General features: G+C 44.8%; 2 protein-coding genes across 2 annotated transcripts; one reads left to right on the forward strand and one right to left on the reverse strand.

The window, feature by feature from the left end:
* Nucleotides 1–7,636: 7,636 nt before the first annotated feature.
* PNRC1 (proline rich nuclear receptor coactivator 1) lies at nucleotides 7,637–9,817 on the reverse strand. Its single transcript, XM_059842476.1, has 2 exons — nucleotides 9,331–9,817; nucleotides 7,637–8,774 (listed from the first exon to the last, which is right to left on the reverse strand). The coding sequence occupies exons 1-2, from the start codon at nucleotides 9,709–9,711 to the stop codon at nucleotides 8,334–8,336; spliced, it is 822 nt and encodes a 273-aa protein (XP_059698459.1). The 5' UTR covers nucleotides 9,712–9,817; the 3' UTR covers nucleotides 7,637–8,333.
* BORCS6 (BLOC-1 related complex subunit 6) lies at nucleotides 9,816–11,538 on the forward strand (the record flags this gene model as incomplete). The annotated part of the gene is given in 4 exon segments (XM_059843303.1): nucleotides 9,816–9,893; nucleotides 9,895–10,066; nucleotides 10,069–10,150; nucleotides 10,152–11,538. Coding segments are annotated over 4 exon segments (1,065 nt in total), but the record flags the coding sequence as incomplete, so codon positions are not given.
* Between the last annotated feature and the right edge of the window lie 2,337 nt (nucleotides 11,539–13,875).

Genomic DNA, 13,875 nt, shown 5'->3' on the forward strand with positions numbered 1-13,875 from the left:
GAGCAAAGCCTTTCCTAAGAAAATTGTAACTAAGATGGCATTTAGATCAAGGCTGCAAGACTTGATCAAGATTACTTTTACCTTTCCCCCACATCTTCACACTGCTTTCCCACAGTATTTGAAAAGTAGGGCATGTATGTGTTAAAAATCATATAAACATACAACAGTTTGGAAGACTGGAAATAATCAATTGTAACAGCAGTACAGGTTAAGTCTTCAGTGTTGCCACAGGGGAGAGGATAAAATCAGGCTGTGTTGCCTGTATAGAAGTATCTGTTTAATTTCAAGGCTATTTAGGGGTGTGGGCTGCCCTCTCACTGAGTGCTTCTTCTGCAGCTGTGAAGGGAAAACCAGAAAACCTGGGTTTTTTGGAAGGCTGCCTTCTTTAAAGGCTCTGAAACACACTGATACAGCCATCAAAGCTGGCATGTTTCAGAACATTACTGAGGCTGGTGTCTATGTGATCCAGATGGGGGCTCACCAGAACTGGAGGTCGTAACCTGACCCCTCCTTTTACCTCAAAACTTCCTAAAGACAGAAATTTCAATGTTGCTTGTTCATTTTTGTGTACCAGCTATGGTTCTCCAGAGCTTCAGCATGTATTCCCAACAGCATTGTAGTCAGAAAAATAAAAGAAATAAAAAGTCATAACTGAAAAATAAAGAGGGAAAATGAAAAGTGTTTAAAATAGGAGTTGAGTTGAATGAAGAGTGCACAGGCACAGTTAGCTGATCAGAGTTATCTCTGTGGACAAAGTAATGGCACATGTGTTACCAGTTTCTCTCTATTAAAGTTAACTTACATGCAGCAAGAAGTCACAAGGCTGCTGTTGAATTCAGTCTCAGTGCTTATAAATTAGAAAGACTACCTTGACCAAAATGAGAGAAAACACAAAGGAACAGTCCAAACTCTTACCTTGAATTGCCTATGACACAGCGAGGTCAGAAAGGTTTGGCCAACCATAGAACTACCACTGAACACTCAGACAGCCACCATCCTACAGCAGGAGGCTAAGGAGTTTTGGACACGTGCAGCAAGCAGGCTGTACACGTGACAGGCTCTCAAACTGCAGACCCAGCCTAGAAAATTAGATTAAAAGCCTTGGTTCATGAGTGTCAGAGTTGCAGATTGCGTTTGCATCTTCCTTTATGTCTTCCTGCCAGTGACCAGTCCACATAAGACCTTTCAGACTTTCTCATCTCTGAGGAAAGTCTTCTTAAACTCCAGTTGTTTGGGGTTTTGACAGATAATTCTGTGGTGTCTGTGTGGACCAGTACATCAGTTGTTTCTAGTCCTCCAGGATATCAAGTGAGGTATGTTATGGTTATCAAGGCTTGACAGGTCAATTCATATCAGGTTGACAGGAGAAATCTCAAGAGAATCATTGCCTCTTGTAAAAATCTTACTGTCCTCTAGAAAAAAGGACATACTGTCTTGGAGAAATTGTACCCAGAACACAGCAGAATAAATGTGGCACACTCAATTTGATTTTTGAGGTGAAAAAACTACATGTATGAACATGTAGTGAGGGAAACTGAGAACAAGCAAATGCATTTAGGAGGAAATACACAACTGCAGTGAAAAGTAAAGAAAACAATTGGGAAAAGTGATGGGAAGGCTTGAGGTGTTAAGAACTGGCTGGTGGTATACAAAAACTGAATCCGTTGCAAATTGCACATGCTGTCCTCCTGGAGGAAGATGTTCTCTCTTGGGAAAGACTGGGCCTCACTCTTTCTTCCAGGATCTAATAGAAGGCAAAAGATAAAGAAATGTAAACTCAAGAAACTCTGAGGATACTGCATATGTCCATGGCCCTCTCAGCCAGCTGCTGGCTGCAGCATGTTTGTGCAGCAGTGGAGAGCAACAGCTAATGAACAGAAACTGCTGATTTATCATCAGCCACCCCACTGCTGGTCATGGGGAGAGGACAGTGGTGTGTATAGTTTACATGTTGTATCAAAGGGTCCAAAAAAAGGGTTGAGAAAAGTGTAACAGTCATCTTTATTGTGCAAATTACTGAAACTATTGTGTAATAAAACTGTATACCACACAAAACCTAGGTGCATCCTGATTTATCTCACCAGTCCTATCAAACTACAAACATTTCTAAGCAGAACCTTTTATTAACTGCATTTTATATACTATACAGTGGGACAAGGAAGACTTGCAGATCACACACACACCAAACCATATGTACTGGCAAAGGCAAAACCTGGCTGGACCTCCAGACACTATGGTTCACTTTCTGGGTGAATGAACAGCCTGCTGAGGGACCTCAAGCCAGCTAGTTCCTTTCTAGCACGCCTGTATTCCCAGCTGTAAAACAGTAGGCTTCTAATATACAGTAATATACATACTTTATCTGTCTACTTCTATAAAAACCCTGAAAACCTCAGAGCAGTAAGCACTTTCGAAGCATTTTGTGACACTTGAGGCAGCGCTAAGCATTAAGGATGCTGCACCAAGGTGCAATTTCTAGTAATGAAGAGTCGGTACTGAGCAGTCAGAGAAAAAGTCAGTTACAGTATCTGCCATCTCACATGGTCATTCTCCAGAAGGTCCTAGTCAAGAAGTAGAAGCAAACTGAGTTTCATCTAGCCTAATTAAAATTCCTTAAATTTGCAGTAACTTCAGCTACCTCTGGAGATAATTTTTTCTTGCAGTATCATTCCTTCCAACATTCCATAATGGTGACATCTACACCGCTTCTCTCATCTCTCAGCTGACCTTGTTTTTCAGGGTATTTTTTTCTCCCTGTCTCGCCATTTTTTTCGCTTTTCACTCCTAGTACACAGGAAAAGGGGCACAAAAAAAATCATACCTTTTTTTTTACTTGCATAAAAAGAATGTCTAACATTTGGACAAGGTCCATCAATTTACGACTTCATTAATTCCTACAATGACTTATTGCTATTCTAAATATGATAACATGCAATTTGTGAATTATCCTGATGCTAGGAATGAAACTTACAAAATCTTCATGCTATACACACACAGAAGCAAATTACAGATCTCAAATTACATATCATTTTAAGTGAGGGCACACCTTATTCTTTGATGTGCAGCTAGCTGTCACTAGGCAGTGAAGGACACAAGAATCAGGTGATGAGAGAAGCTAGTGGAAAACCTGACACTCTATATTAAGCCCTTTATTAAATGTAGCTCTAGGTCTTGTTTCAAGAAATGAAAAACAAAGTAAATTTTATTTTGATGGCCATAGCTATCACTACTTGGAAGGACATTGGCAAATTAAAGGGTTACTTGATAAAAGCACACTGCTTCATTAAAGGAGCAAATGGCATCTTTAATACAAACAGCAATCTCCTCAAAACCTTTTGCTTTATGACCTTAAGAATGGCACAATGGCCATGATGATTACACCACTTCTTGAAACACATACAGCCACTTACTGAACTACAACAAAAGAGTCAGCAAAGTCTGACTGTATAAATACGAGAAAAGTCCTGGACCTCCAAACACTTCCTCTTCCAGGTACAATTTAGGGAAATTGCACCAGTTTACTCGCCACTGGCAACCTAACACTGTAAGTGCACGTAACCAGCCTAGTTCTCAAACTGAAGACAAGGGTTTATGAACCACTCAGAATAAGTGATGCATCTGCCACACACTTGTAGTAATGTCACTAGAGTAATGTTAAATAAAAGTACCAATGCAGTATTCCAAGTGAGTCAGGGCCTTGCAAAATATATATCTGTTTTCTGGGAGTTGAACAAATAAGATTTTATTACCCCATGGAAAAAAAGTTAGAGAGGAATGCTGACTTCAACACAGGGGAAGACTCTGCTAGGACATGTTGGTTGCGCAAATTAATTCCTCGGGAAAGTTTTTCAAATTTGGCTGAATTGTTGACCTTCCTGTCTTAGCTCTGATAACATCCTACTACACTCTCAGCAATCCAGAAAGTTCAAGGCCTCAAAATTGCTGATAACATTCTATTGCTCAACTTCAGCACTTAGGTCCCTTTATTGGATAATGTATTTCTCCTAAATTGATGGATATGCCTTTCATCTATCTTTTTCTCGTGAAACAGCAACTAAATATTTCTTTCTTGTTATCAAAAATATTTAACACTGTAGATCCTGTTCAACAAGGTAGCATCAGTTTTTCATGGTAGATGTTTACATTTTACAACTTTACCTCTTACTTACATCATAGCCTCTTGCGGGTAAGAACCAGCCTATTCCCAACAGAAAAACAATCTTAGAAATTACAACAGAAAATAAAATCCCCTTAAAAAGTTCAGTCAAGAATATAATATGAAAAAAAATATTTAAAGAACATATTTTAAAATCAAAGTTCAAAGAGTGCAAGAAGTTGTAGAAGAAAATAAGGAATGTGTTTAACTGCATAATGGAAGCGTCAAGGCTTTCCTTCCAGAACCTGAAGAGAACCTGCAAGGAAGATGGAGAGAAGACTTTTTACAAGACCATACAGGGACAGGACAAGGGGGAAAAGCTTCAAACTGAAAGAGAGTAGGTTTAGATTAGATATTAGGGTGAAGTTCTTTGCTACAAAGGTTGTGAGGCTCTGGAACAGATTATCTAGAGAAAGCTGGGGATGCCCCATCCCTGGAGGTGCTCCAGGTCAGGGGGCCTTGAGCAAGCTGGTCTAGAGTGCCCATGGCAAGGGCGTTGGAATTAAGTCATCCTTAAGGCTCCTTCCAACCCAAGCCATTCTATATTTTACAACTCTATGTAGAAAATAAAGGTAAACTTATTTTCAAAATTGCAATGAAACATAATCTATAATCTTCAGATTTTATATAATCTACACAGCTTTGTACTTGATTTCAAAACTGTCTAAATAAGAAAAAAAATCCTCAAGTGTGACAATTATCAAATGTTTTATAATGCAAAAGCTTAAAAAAATCTGAAAATAATTAAAGTACGGTTTAAAATGACATGCCTTGAATAAAATATTAATCAGATGGAATTAAATTAAATTTACAGTCTCATATGCAGATTGCTTAAGTATTCAGCAGAATTCAGCAAAATCTCTGAAGAGATCCTGGTGTAATAGAGTTCAAATGCACATAGGATTTCTAGCTCCTGTTGCATTAGGAGGCAGAAACATTTCAGCCTTAAGAGCACCAAGCCAGCCATTATTAATGAAGCTGTCTAATGGGCTGAACCTTAGCCACGCATGAGAACCCAACAACAGACACTTCTGGCCTCCACGAGAGCTAAATTTCAGGACCATCAACACATTAACGTTTAACTGTTTAAAAGTAAGGTGGTAGTTACTTCTCAGTAGATTTCCTGCAGTTCTGCACGGCATTGCACTAGACTTTCAAACAGAAAGGATTTCCATTATCTGAGGAGGTAATGTTCTGTTTCCTTAATGACCTCAGAAGATTTAATAAGGCATTTATTTAATTCCTGTTCAGCAAACACATGACTAGCTCATAACACATCCACTGATTTTGTTCATTTTCTTCCTTAAAGGCTGGTCACTCTTTAAGTGTCAATCCATAATTTTATATTACACTGCAAACAAGCCCTCCAAATATGACACTAATGTTCTGCTGGCTCTGAACTCAAAAAAGAGTATGTTAATGTAATACAATGGCTCCTCTTCAGGAAACTGCGATAAGGAATCTATCAAAGTGAAGAAAACCTTGAGAGTGAAAATCCCTATGATATTGTATAAACATAAAGGAAAAAAAGCAGCAAAGTGACAAGTAAGATGCAGAATATGGTCCTAAATGACGACTATGTTCTTATTTTCAGCTGGTCATGTTGAGATGCATGTTGCCCTTAGGCCTAGTATACAAACCTGTCTATTGTGCAGGAATGGGCTCAGCCCAAAGATCTCAGGAAGGCAGAAACATGAAGGGCTCCAACTATTCTGCAGGTTCATTGACACAACTGTGCTAATAAGCTTCGTTTTTTTGCTACGGTTTAGAAAGACCAGATTGTTATCTTCCCCTTTAGGGTCCAACAAGTTATAGGAAGTTTAAAGTTCCCAACACTTCAAAAGTCTCAACCACCAGCTCTCAAAAAATTGAATGAGGAGCTGAGAACTGTTGGCAATTAACATTTAATGAATTCTTTAACCCTAAGCGATGTGTTGGCAAATCAGGGCAGGAACAAAGAGGTACGTGACTTTAATAAACTTATGCAGGATCAGAGCTAGCATTCACTCTGTAAGCTTTAAAAGGTAAGGAAGAGGCTGTTGGCAGTGAGATAATAATCAGGGGGATAAAGGACACATCCTTCTAAAAAACACCAACCCACTGGCTGATGGAAACATCAAGCTAGCTAGCAAGATTCACGGTGACCAGACAAAATTAACCATTGCCTAAAGCTACGGGTTATTGTTAAGACATTTTGCTTTGCACGTGACACTCAGGCAAAAGAAAAAAAGGGAAAAAAAGCGAAAAGCACAACGGCAGATCAATACAGCATTTACCAAATATAGCAAACGCCGACTTACAGTCTCCTGAGTCATCCTCGGCGAGATTCCAGTGGCATTTTTCTTTGCCCTAATACTGTTTATTAAAAAAAAAAAAATCCCACAAACAGAAAACCAGGAGGAATTTTGTTCATTTTTAGAGGATGGGGGACACTAAATTAGAGAGTATTTAGATTAGACAGGAAACTGGGTTGTTGAAGCCACACAGTGACCTCGAATACACCAATACCAGTCTCTTTTGCAAGACAGTGAACCTCTAATTCTTTGGGGTAAAGCAAAAATTTTGTATCAACCCTTAGTTTAGAACATCGATAGCTAAACAGCCCAATTTTACAATTACATAACCAACGTCCACAAGCAAGCCAAAAAACCCCAAGTTTGAGCTTTTGACCACGCTCATGTCAGGGCTGTACTAATGAACCCTGCCAATTGCCCCATGAGGAATGCAGCGATGCTCTGGACAAAAGCTGCAGCATGAACACAGCTAATGCTGCTCAATCTGTATCTCTTGAAAGTGCTGCTCACCCTAGGGAGCCACCTCAGCCAGATACAAGCAGCCGTTTTCTTCCTAAGCACCTCTCCTCCCCGAGCACACTGGCGTATAGAGAGTGTGTTTTTTGTGGTAGATCAAAAACTTAAAAAAAAATGCTATTCTATCTTATGTAAATTTCACATACTCCCTAGTATTAATCTTATTTAAACAGCATATTAGGAAAACAACTGCAAATCTGTTACCTCCTCAACGTGCCTGTCAGAATAATCCACAGTCCAATTCCCTAAGAATTTTAAGTCGGGAGGATGTATTTTCCAGCATAGCTATGATCAAGAGACAAATCTGGTGAAAAATACAAAATTCTACTTGCTCCATTCATTTTCTGTCACTACTACTTTTCAGCGTTGACTTGTTTAATAGCCACATACTATGAAAACATTTAAGGAGCATTACCGCATGAATTTCAATGTCTAAGTGCCCAACTTACTTAACTCAGTTTTCAACAAACAAAATCCTAGAATGACTTGTCACAAAGGTGGCTTTTTTTTAAACGGAAGGAATTCTTGGTGCATTATTGATTTCCTAGTTTTCCCTGAGATAGTTAACAGCCAAAGTATTTCTACCAATGCACTAGAAGGCTATCAAGTGATTTAAATTGACACTCTTGAATTAACAGACACACACTCAAAAGAAAAACAGAGACATGTAAAAGGGGAGGCCAAATTGTTTTATTTAATTTTTTAGTGACCAATTGAATTTTTGGCAGAAAGCTCTGCTCTTTCCTTTTTTTTCCTTGTTTTTTTTTTTTAACTTTTTTTTTAAAGAAATCAGCAGTGCTCAAATTGGTGGGTTGGAATTTTAGTCAAACTCCAGTTAATTTTAAAAACGAACAGATGAACAGGAATTCCAGATAGTTTCCAGAGCAGAGGGCAAAACTTCACATTTGTATGAAAATTCCATGTTTATACTTGATTGGGAGACAGAATGTAAAACTATTGTCAGTAGTGCACGAATAGAACATTCACATTTGATCTGGAACCTTAATCAGAAAGCTGTACTCTCCTTCCAAAATTTTCATTACCTTGTGCAAAGCAAGTCAAGTCTTCATGTGTCAAGCACACACGTAAAATTGTCCATATTTTATATACAAGACATCTACCAATCAGGCAGTGCAAAATACATCCTTTCATAACAAAACTAAAATGTACCTCTCAAAGTATGAACAAGAATATACACATAATACAAGATGTACACTATTTACACAACCATAAAAAATATAATACAAGGAATTTTTTTTTATGTGATTATAAGACTTGACAGTCTTTTGCAATTTTTGTTGCAACAAGGCATGTTTAAGCTTCCTGGATGGAGTTTTCTTTGCCAATTACTCAAGAGATCTCGGAAACTACGCTTGAACTTTTAGGAGAGTTTTTAAATGGACTGCCATCAACTCCCTGTTTTGGTCAGACAGTTCAGCTGTGCCACCCACCCAGTGGCTGGGAGGCTTTGGAAGGACACTGGGAGATGGTGGGTCACTGAACTTTGCCCCAGCGTAATTTTCTTTTTGGCTCACTTCATTTAGGGCAATAGGTTTCTTGGACTTGGCATTTCTGAAGTTTTCTGCGTTTTTAAGTGGCTTTTTCTCCTGCTTCTGAACTATTTCTGGCGACACAGAATCCTGCCAAAAGTTCTCTATCTTTTTTGTCGAGGCGATCTTCGTCACTGGCGTGTTACACTTACTCTTCTGCCTGTTAATCTTTGGTTGTTCACACAGGTGTAAGCTGTGAACGGGCTGGCCGTAGGGGACGGCCGCCTTCTCTGTCTTTCCCATCTTGTTTTTTAAGAACTGCGGAGACAAAGAACAATCAAGTCAACTACGACCCCTCTCCTCCGCGCTCCTTCACCGCCCCCGGCACTTACTGAAGCGCCGGGGGCCACCTCGGAACAGGGAGGGGTACCGAGAAGCCTTCTCCCCGCTATTTCTCGCTTATCCCACGGCTCATTCCCACCGCTCGGCTGGCACCGCCGGCCTGAGGGTGCGGAGCCCCGCCGGCCGCCATGGGGCGCTGCGCGCCACGCACGTCCCGCCTTCGGCGAGCGCGGGGCGGGGCTGGCGCGCGGCCAGCAGCACGGCTAAATCCGGCTTGTTGCTGGGGCGCAGCGCCGGGCGCCCATTGGTGGGCACCGGGCAGCCAATCGTCGCCCGCGGTTCTCCTTCAGCCCCGCCCCGCCCCGTCCGAGCGTAACGGAAACTCTGCCGCCCCCCCGCCCGGTCCCCCCTCACCGCTGAGGGGGCGCCCCGCTCGCTGTTCCCCCCCATCCCGAAGGGGAAACCGTCGGCTTGCTCGCCGGGCACCGGGAGTGGGCTGAAGTGAGGAGAAGTAGCGCAGCCTTGGCTTTACCTCCTTCCTGAGGGGTTTGCCGGGCGCAGGTCTCGAGGGGGCAGGCGCAGGGGGCTCCTCCGGGGGGGCGTCCGTCACCAAGTCGGTTCCCAGCGGCGTCCGTCTCCCCAGCCCGGCGCGGTGCTGCTGATACTGCTGGTAGCGGCTGGGCAGAAGCCCCGCGGGCCCGGGCCGGATCTTTCCCTTCCTCCGCCGCACCCTCTTCAGCGCGGGGCGGGCGCTGCCCCCCGGGCCCGCCAGGCAGCAGCTGGGCTGGTTCTCGCAGTTGCTGTCCCCGCGCCGGAGGCGCTGGAGCAGGGCGGAGGGCGGCAGCCGCCGCGGGTCTTCGGTGCCCGCCGAGATCCGAGCCAGGAAGGGCGGCGGCGCCGTGGTGGTAACCATGGTAGGACGTGGGTACCCAGAGTTGTGCCGGGGAGAGGGGTCAAGCCCAAGCAGGGATGAGCGGGTCGGGTTGCTGGGGAGGGTCTGCCCGGGCTTTGTGACGGGGTGAGGAAGTGGTGGCGCAAACGGAGCCGCCGCTAGGAGAACATGGCGGGGGAGTGAGGCGAGCCACCAGCAGCTCCCCGGTGTTGTTACCCGGGTACGTCCCGCCCACTTCCGCCCCCGCGCCAACCGCCGTGTGCGGACGGCGCCAGCATCGCCCCTCTCTGCCCCGCCCCGCCAATCGCGGCGGAGCAGCGGCCTCTGTGCCCTCGCTCCAGCCAATCGAAAGCGACACAAACACTCCAAGCCACGCCTCCCCTAGGGGCCGCCCAATCCGGGCAGGCACGCCCCCTGTCTCCGAGTCACGGGCTCGCAGTGCGCGGCAGGCGGGCGGTGCTTCACCGGCCAATCGGGATCCGCAAGAACAGCCCAGGCCGCACCTCCCCGGGGCCCTCAGCCAATCGCGGGAGACGTAAACAGGCGTCGGCGCGCCCCCGGTGGGCGGTGGCAGCGGGTGGGCACGCGTCGCTCGCCATGGAGGAGCCGGGCCTGTCCGCCGCGCCGCCGGAGGGGCGGGGGCGGGACGAGCGGAGCCTGGAGGCGCTTAGCCTGGCTGGCGGCGGAGAGGCGGCCGTGGCGGGGCGGCAGCTGGCGGAGGGGCGGCGGGCGACGCTGGCGAGCGCCCTGGAACTGGAGGGGACGGTGCTGCGCGAAGGGCGCCTCACCCAGTTCGTAGCCAACAACCTGGAGCGGCGGATCCGGCTGAGCGGCGCCCCGCGGGGCGACCCTCCGGTGGGGGGCGGCGGGTCCTCCATCCCCGCCATCGACCCCGGGGCGCTGCAGGACGTGGTGGCCCTGGCCGGGCAGGTGGCGGCGCAGGTGGACGAGCTGCTGCGGAACGTGCACTGCGGGCTGCAGGCGCTGACGGCGCTCAGCGTTGGCTGCATCCAGACCTACCGCGACGGCGTGGAAAGCCTGGGCGAGGCGGCCGACCTCAGCATCCGCGCCATGTACGCACTGGTGGCGCGCTGCGAGGAGCTGGACCGCGCCATGCAGCCCGTGCCCGCCCTGGCCAAGCGCATCCGTGACATGAAGGGCACGCTGGAGCGGCTGGAGGGGCTCTGCAAGTAGCTGCTCCCGCCGCCGCTCCTCTCGTGCTGGCAGCGGCGGCCTGGGGTTGCTGCTCTCTCGCCCCGGCGGCCCCGCCGCTCACGGCGTCATCAGCTCCCACCTGCACATCCTCGCTCGCTCTCCCCGTGCGTGACTTGCCGGCTGCAGTGGCCAGGTCGCCTGTGTTGGTCTGGACGAAGGGAAATTTTTGCGACGGACGAAGGAAAAAATCCCGGTTGAAAACCGCGGGGTACATGGCAGATGGTGCATTTTAGCTTCAGCTCCATTAAAGAATCTGGATCCCACATGCCTTACGCTTTCTATTTATTGAGGACTAAGAGAAACTAACGAGTCTTAATTAAAAGTAGCTCTTAATTTTTTTTTATTTTTAATCAAATTCAAAATTCTTGTGAATACCTGCTTGATGCTTACAGGCATCTGTGCTTATTTGTAGTTGATTTGGAGCCTGAAGAGTAATTTTCACCTATGTTTTTACAGCAAATAAACTCAACACCACTGTTTCTTACAGGACACAGTTTTAAGATAAGAGTAAGTTTAATACATATAGCAAAGACACTTGTTTTCTGAGAAGAATATAAAGTCCATGGACGATAATTGAGATTCAGATAAGAACAAATCATGAGCAAAGTTCTAAATAAAAGCTTTCAGATGAAATGTGCTTTGCCTCTATTAATCTTTACAGTTTTCACGGTGTAAAAGTTTAAATGGCATCACTGTGAAATGATCCTATAATTTTGTAGCTTGCTTTTTTGTTTTTTGTTTTGTGTTTTTCTTTCCAGTTGGGAAAATATCTAATTACATGAGGAATAGGAGTACATGATGACGTTACGTGGGTGTATGACTGACATAAAATGACTGCTTTGGAATAATTTATTTGTATAACTTGAAGCTTTTGTATACACATCACAGTGTGCAGAAGTGATTTTGCTATATCAGGGAGTGTTTCCTCTGAGACCTGAAAGTAGCTGAATTCTCTACTCGCTAATGTTCCTATGCAAAAAGCTCCTTAGGTGATGCTTTTAGCAATCTGTTTAGGTTGCAAATGTCCCTGTAACAAGATTTCAGCAGAAAAACAATCAATAATCTTACGTAAGTGTAATAGTGCTTTTGGTGACCAGTGGCTCCTAAACACATTGGAATGAAGGTAGCCAGAAATATTGCTCTAGTCCTGTACCTGTGGTTGAAGAGCAGACAGGTTTACAATGGGCAGAGCCGCTACCCCACTGTAATCTCCTCAAAAATGCCAGGTGAGGCATGGACACTGTAATACCCTGTGCTTCTGCATGCAGACAATACTGAATTATAACAAAATAATTCATGTTAATGCCACCCTGCTTTGTATGATGCTAGTCTCTGGCCTGTTTTGAGCCCCTTGGTACGGGGGTGTGTTTCATGTGTGGCCTTGTAGCCCTAGCAATGGGACAAGACTGCAGTTGGGCTGTGCCATGGTAGGGCTCTCTCTGGTATTGTCTGCTGGGGAATAACTGTGGCTCCTGGAGGACCAGAGGCCTAACAGAAGTTAGGGGTAAGAAAAAGAACTGAACTGCTGCTGCATCCCATGGGCCTAGGAGACACTAAAGATTGCTTGATACCACAGCAGCAGCTGCACTTTAAATAGTTTTGTTATTCCTGGGAAAGTTTGAATTCGTCTATTATGTAGATGCAGTAGTTTTGCGAAGTGTGTTTGGTATATGCCAAGAGCGAACACCAAAGGTTGATCTTGCACAATTTGTGAGTACTGTTGAAATGTACAGGAAAGACCTGCAAGCTTATTTGTGTAGCCACATATGTACAGCTACTCCTCACTCACACAAGCTAAGTGAAGCCTTTAAAGTGTTTCAGTACACTCTTGGGTTTTGATAGTCTTTCATTTGCAGTCATCTTCATTCAATGCTAATTCCCTACTAAAGTTGTTGAGTCTGTAGAATAAAGTTATTGCTTTTATGTTTTTAATTGTTAGTGGTTAGTTGTTGTTGAGGTGTTTCACTTATTGTGCTTCTTATTTGGAAAAATAATTTGAAAGCTAATTTAAACTCTGCTTCTGCATCTGCACAGAGATCTTTTAATGTGATTGCAGAGCTGGTTTCAGTCTAGGTCCTCAGGCAATAATTTCTGACAGTGATGTCATTCATGTGATGAAAAAGGAATGACTGACTAGTGAATTGCGAGCATGAAGAAAGCAGTAATTATGCTGTTTGGGTTTGTTTTTTTAATATTTTTCTCAACACATCAGCTTTTTTGAAGGGCACATTTAACTGAACTTGTTCCCTTGTGCCTTTGCCATCTCTGGGGCAGGCACAGCCGAATTGATGTCAGCCTGTTCTGTGCCCCCACAATTGGTATTGGTTGGTAACCCCATGGCTGCTGTGGTTCCCAGCCCCCCAGTCCATACAGCCTCCATTGCTGCAGGAATGGTGACACTTGCCAGCGTCTGTCAGCGCAGCTCTGGTGGCAGCCCTGCCCTTGAAATCCCGTGTGATCCCTGTGAGCTGTGTGCAGCTCTGTAGCTTCTGGTGAAGCTGATCCTTCTGCAGCCATATGCTTCTGCCCTTCTGGTCCTAGTCCAGGCTTTCTTGTGCACATCCTGTGTTAATTCTAGCGCCTTCCAGCTTTTGGATGTTGAGAGTGAAAACGTATAAGTTATTTTATCCTTTTTTGCTTAGTCTGTAGGTGAGCAATGTAAAACCATGTTTGGGTTTTCCAAGACCTTCAAATGGCTTGCATATATTTTCTTGCTTAGTCAGTCAGTGTTAAAATTGTTTGCTTTCCTTATCAGCTGCCAAGTGAACTTTCATTGTAACAAGATGGGCAAGGTCAGGGAAGAAAATTAACAAAATACAATGATGTGCATAGCAGTAAGCAAAGCAAGATGCAGAATTATTTGTGGACTAGGAATGGCTTCTCTACTCTGAGAACCACCACTCCATTAGGAATTGGCTTAGTCTGATAATTTTTTTTTTCAAGTATGAAGTCTGACTGTGGAAATCCTTT

Source organism: Haemorhous mexicanus, chromosome 3, assembly GCF_027477595.1.
Source record: "Haemorhous mexicanus isolate bHaeMex1 chromosome 3, bHaeMex1.pri, whole genome shotgun sequence".
Classification (NCBI taxonomy): Eukaryota; Metazoa; Chordata; class Aves; order Passeriformes; family Fringillidae; genus Haemorhous; species Haemorhous mexicanus.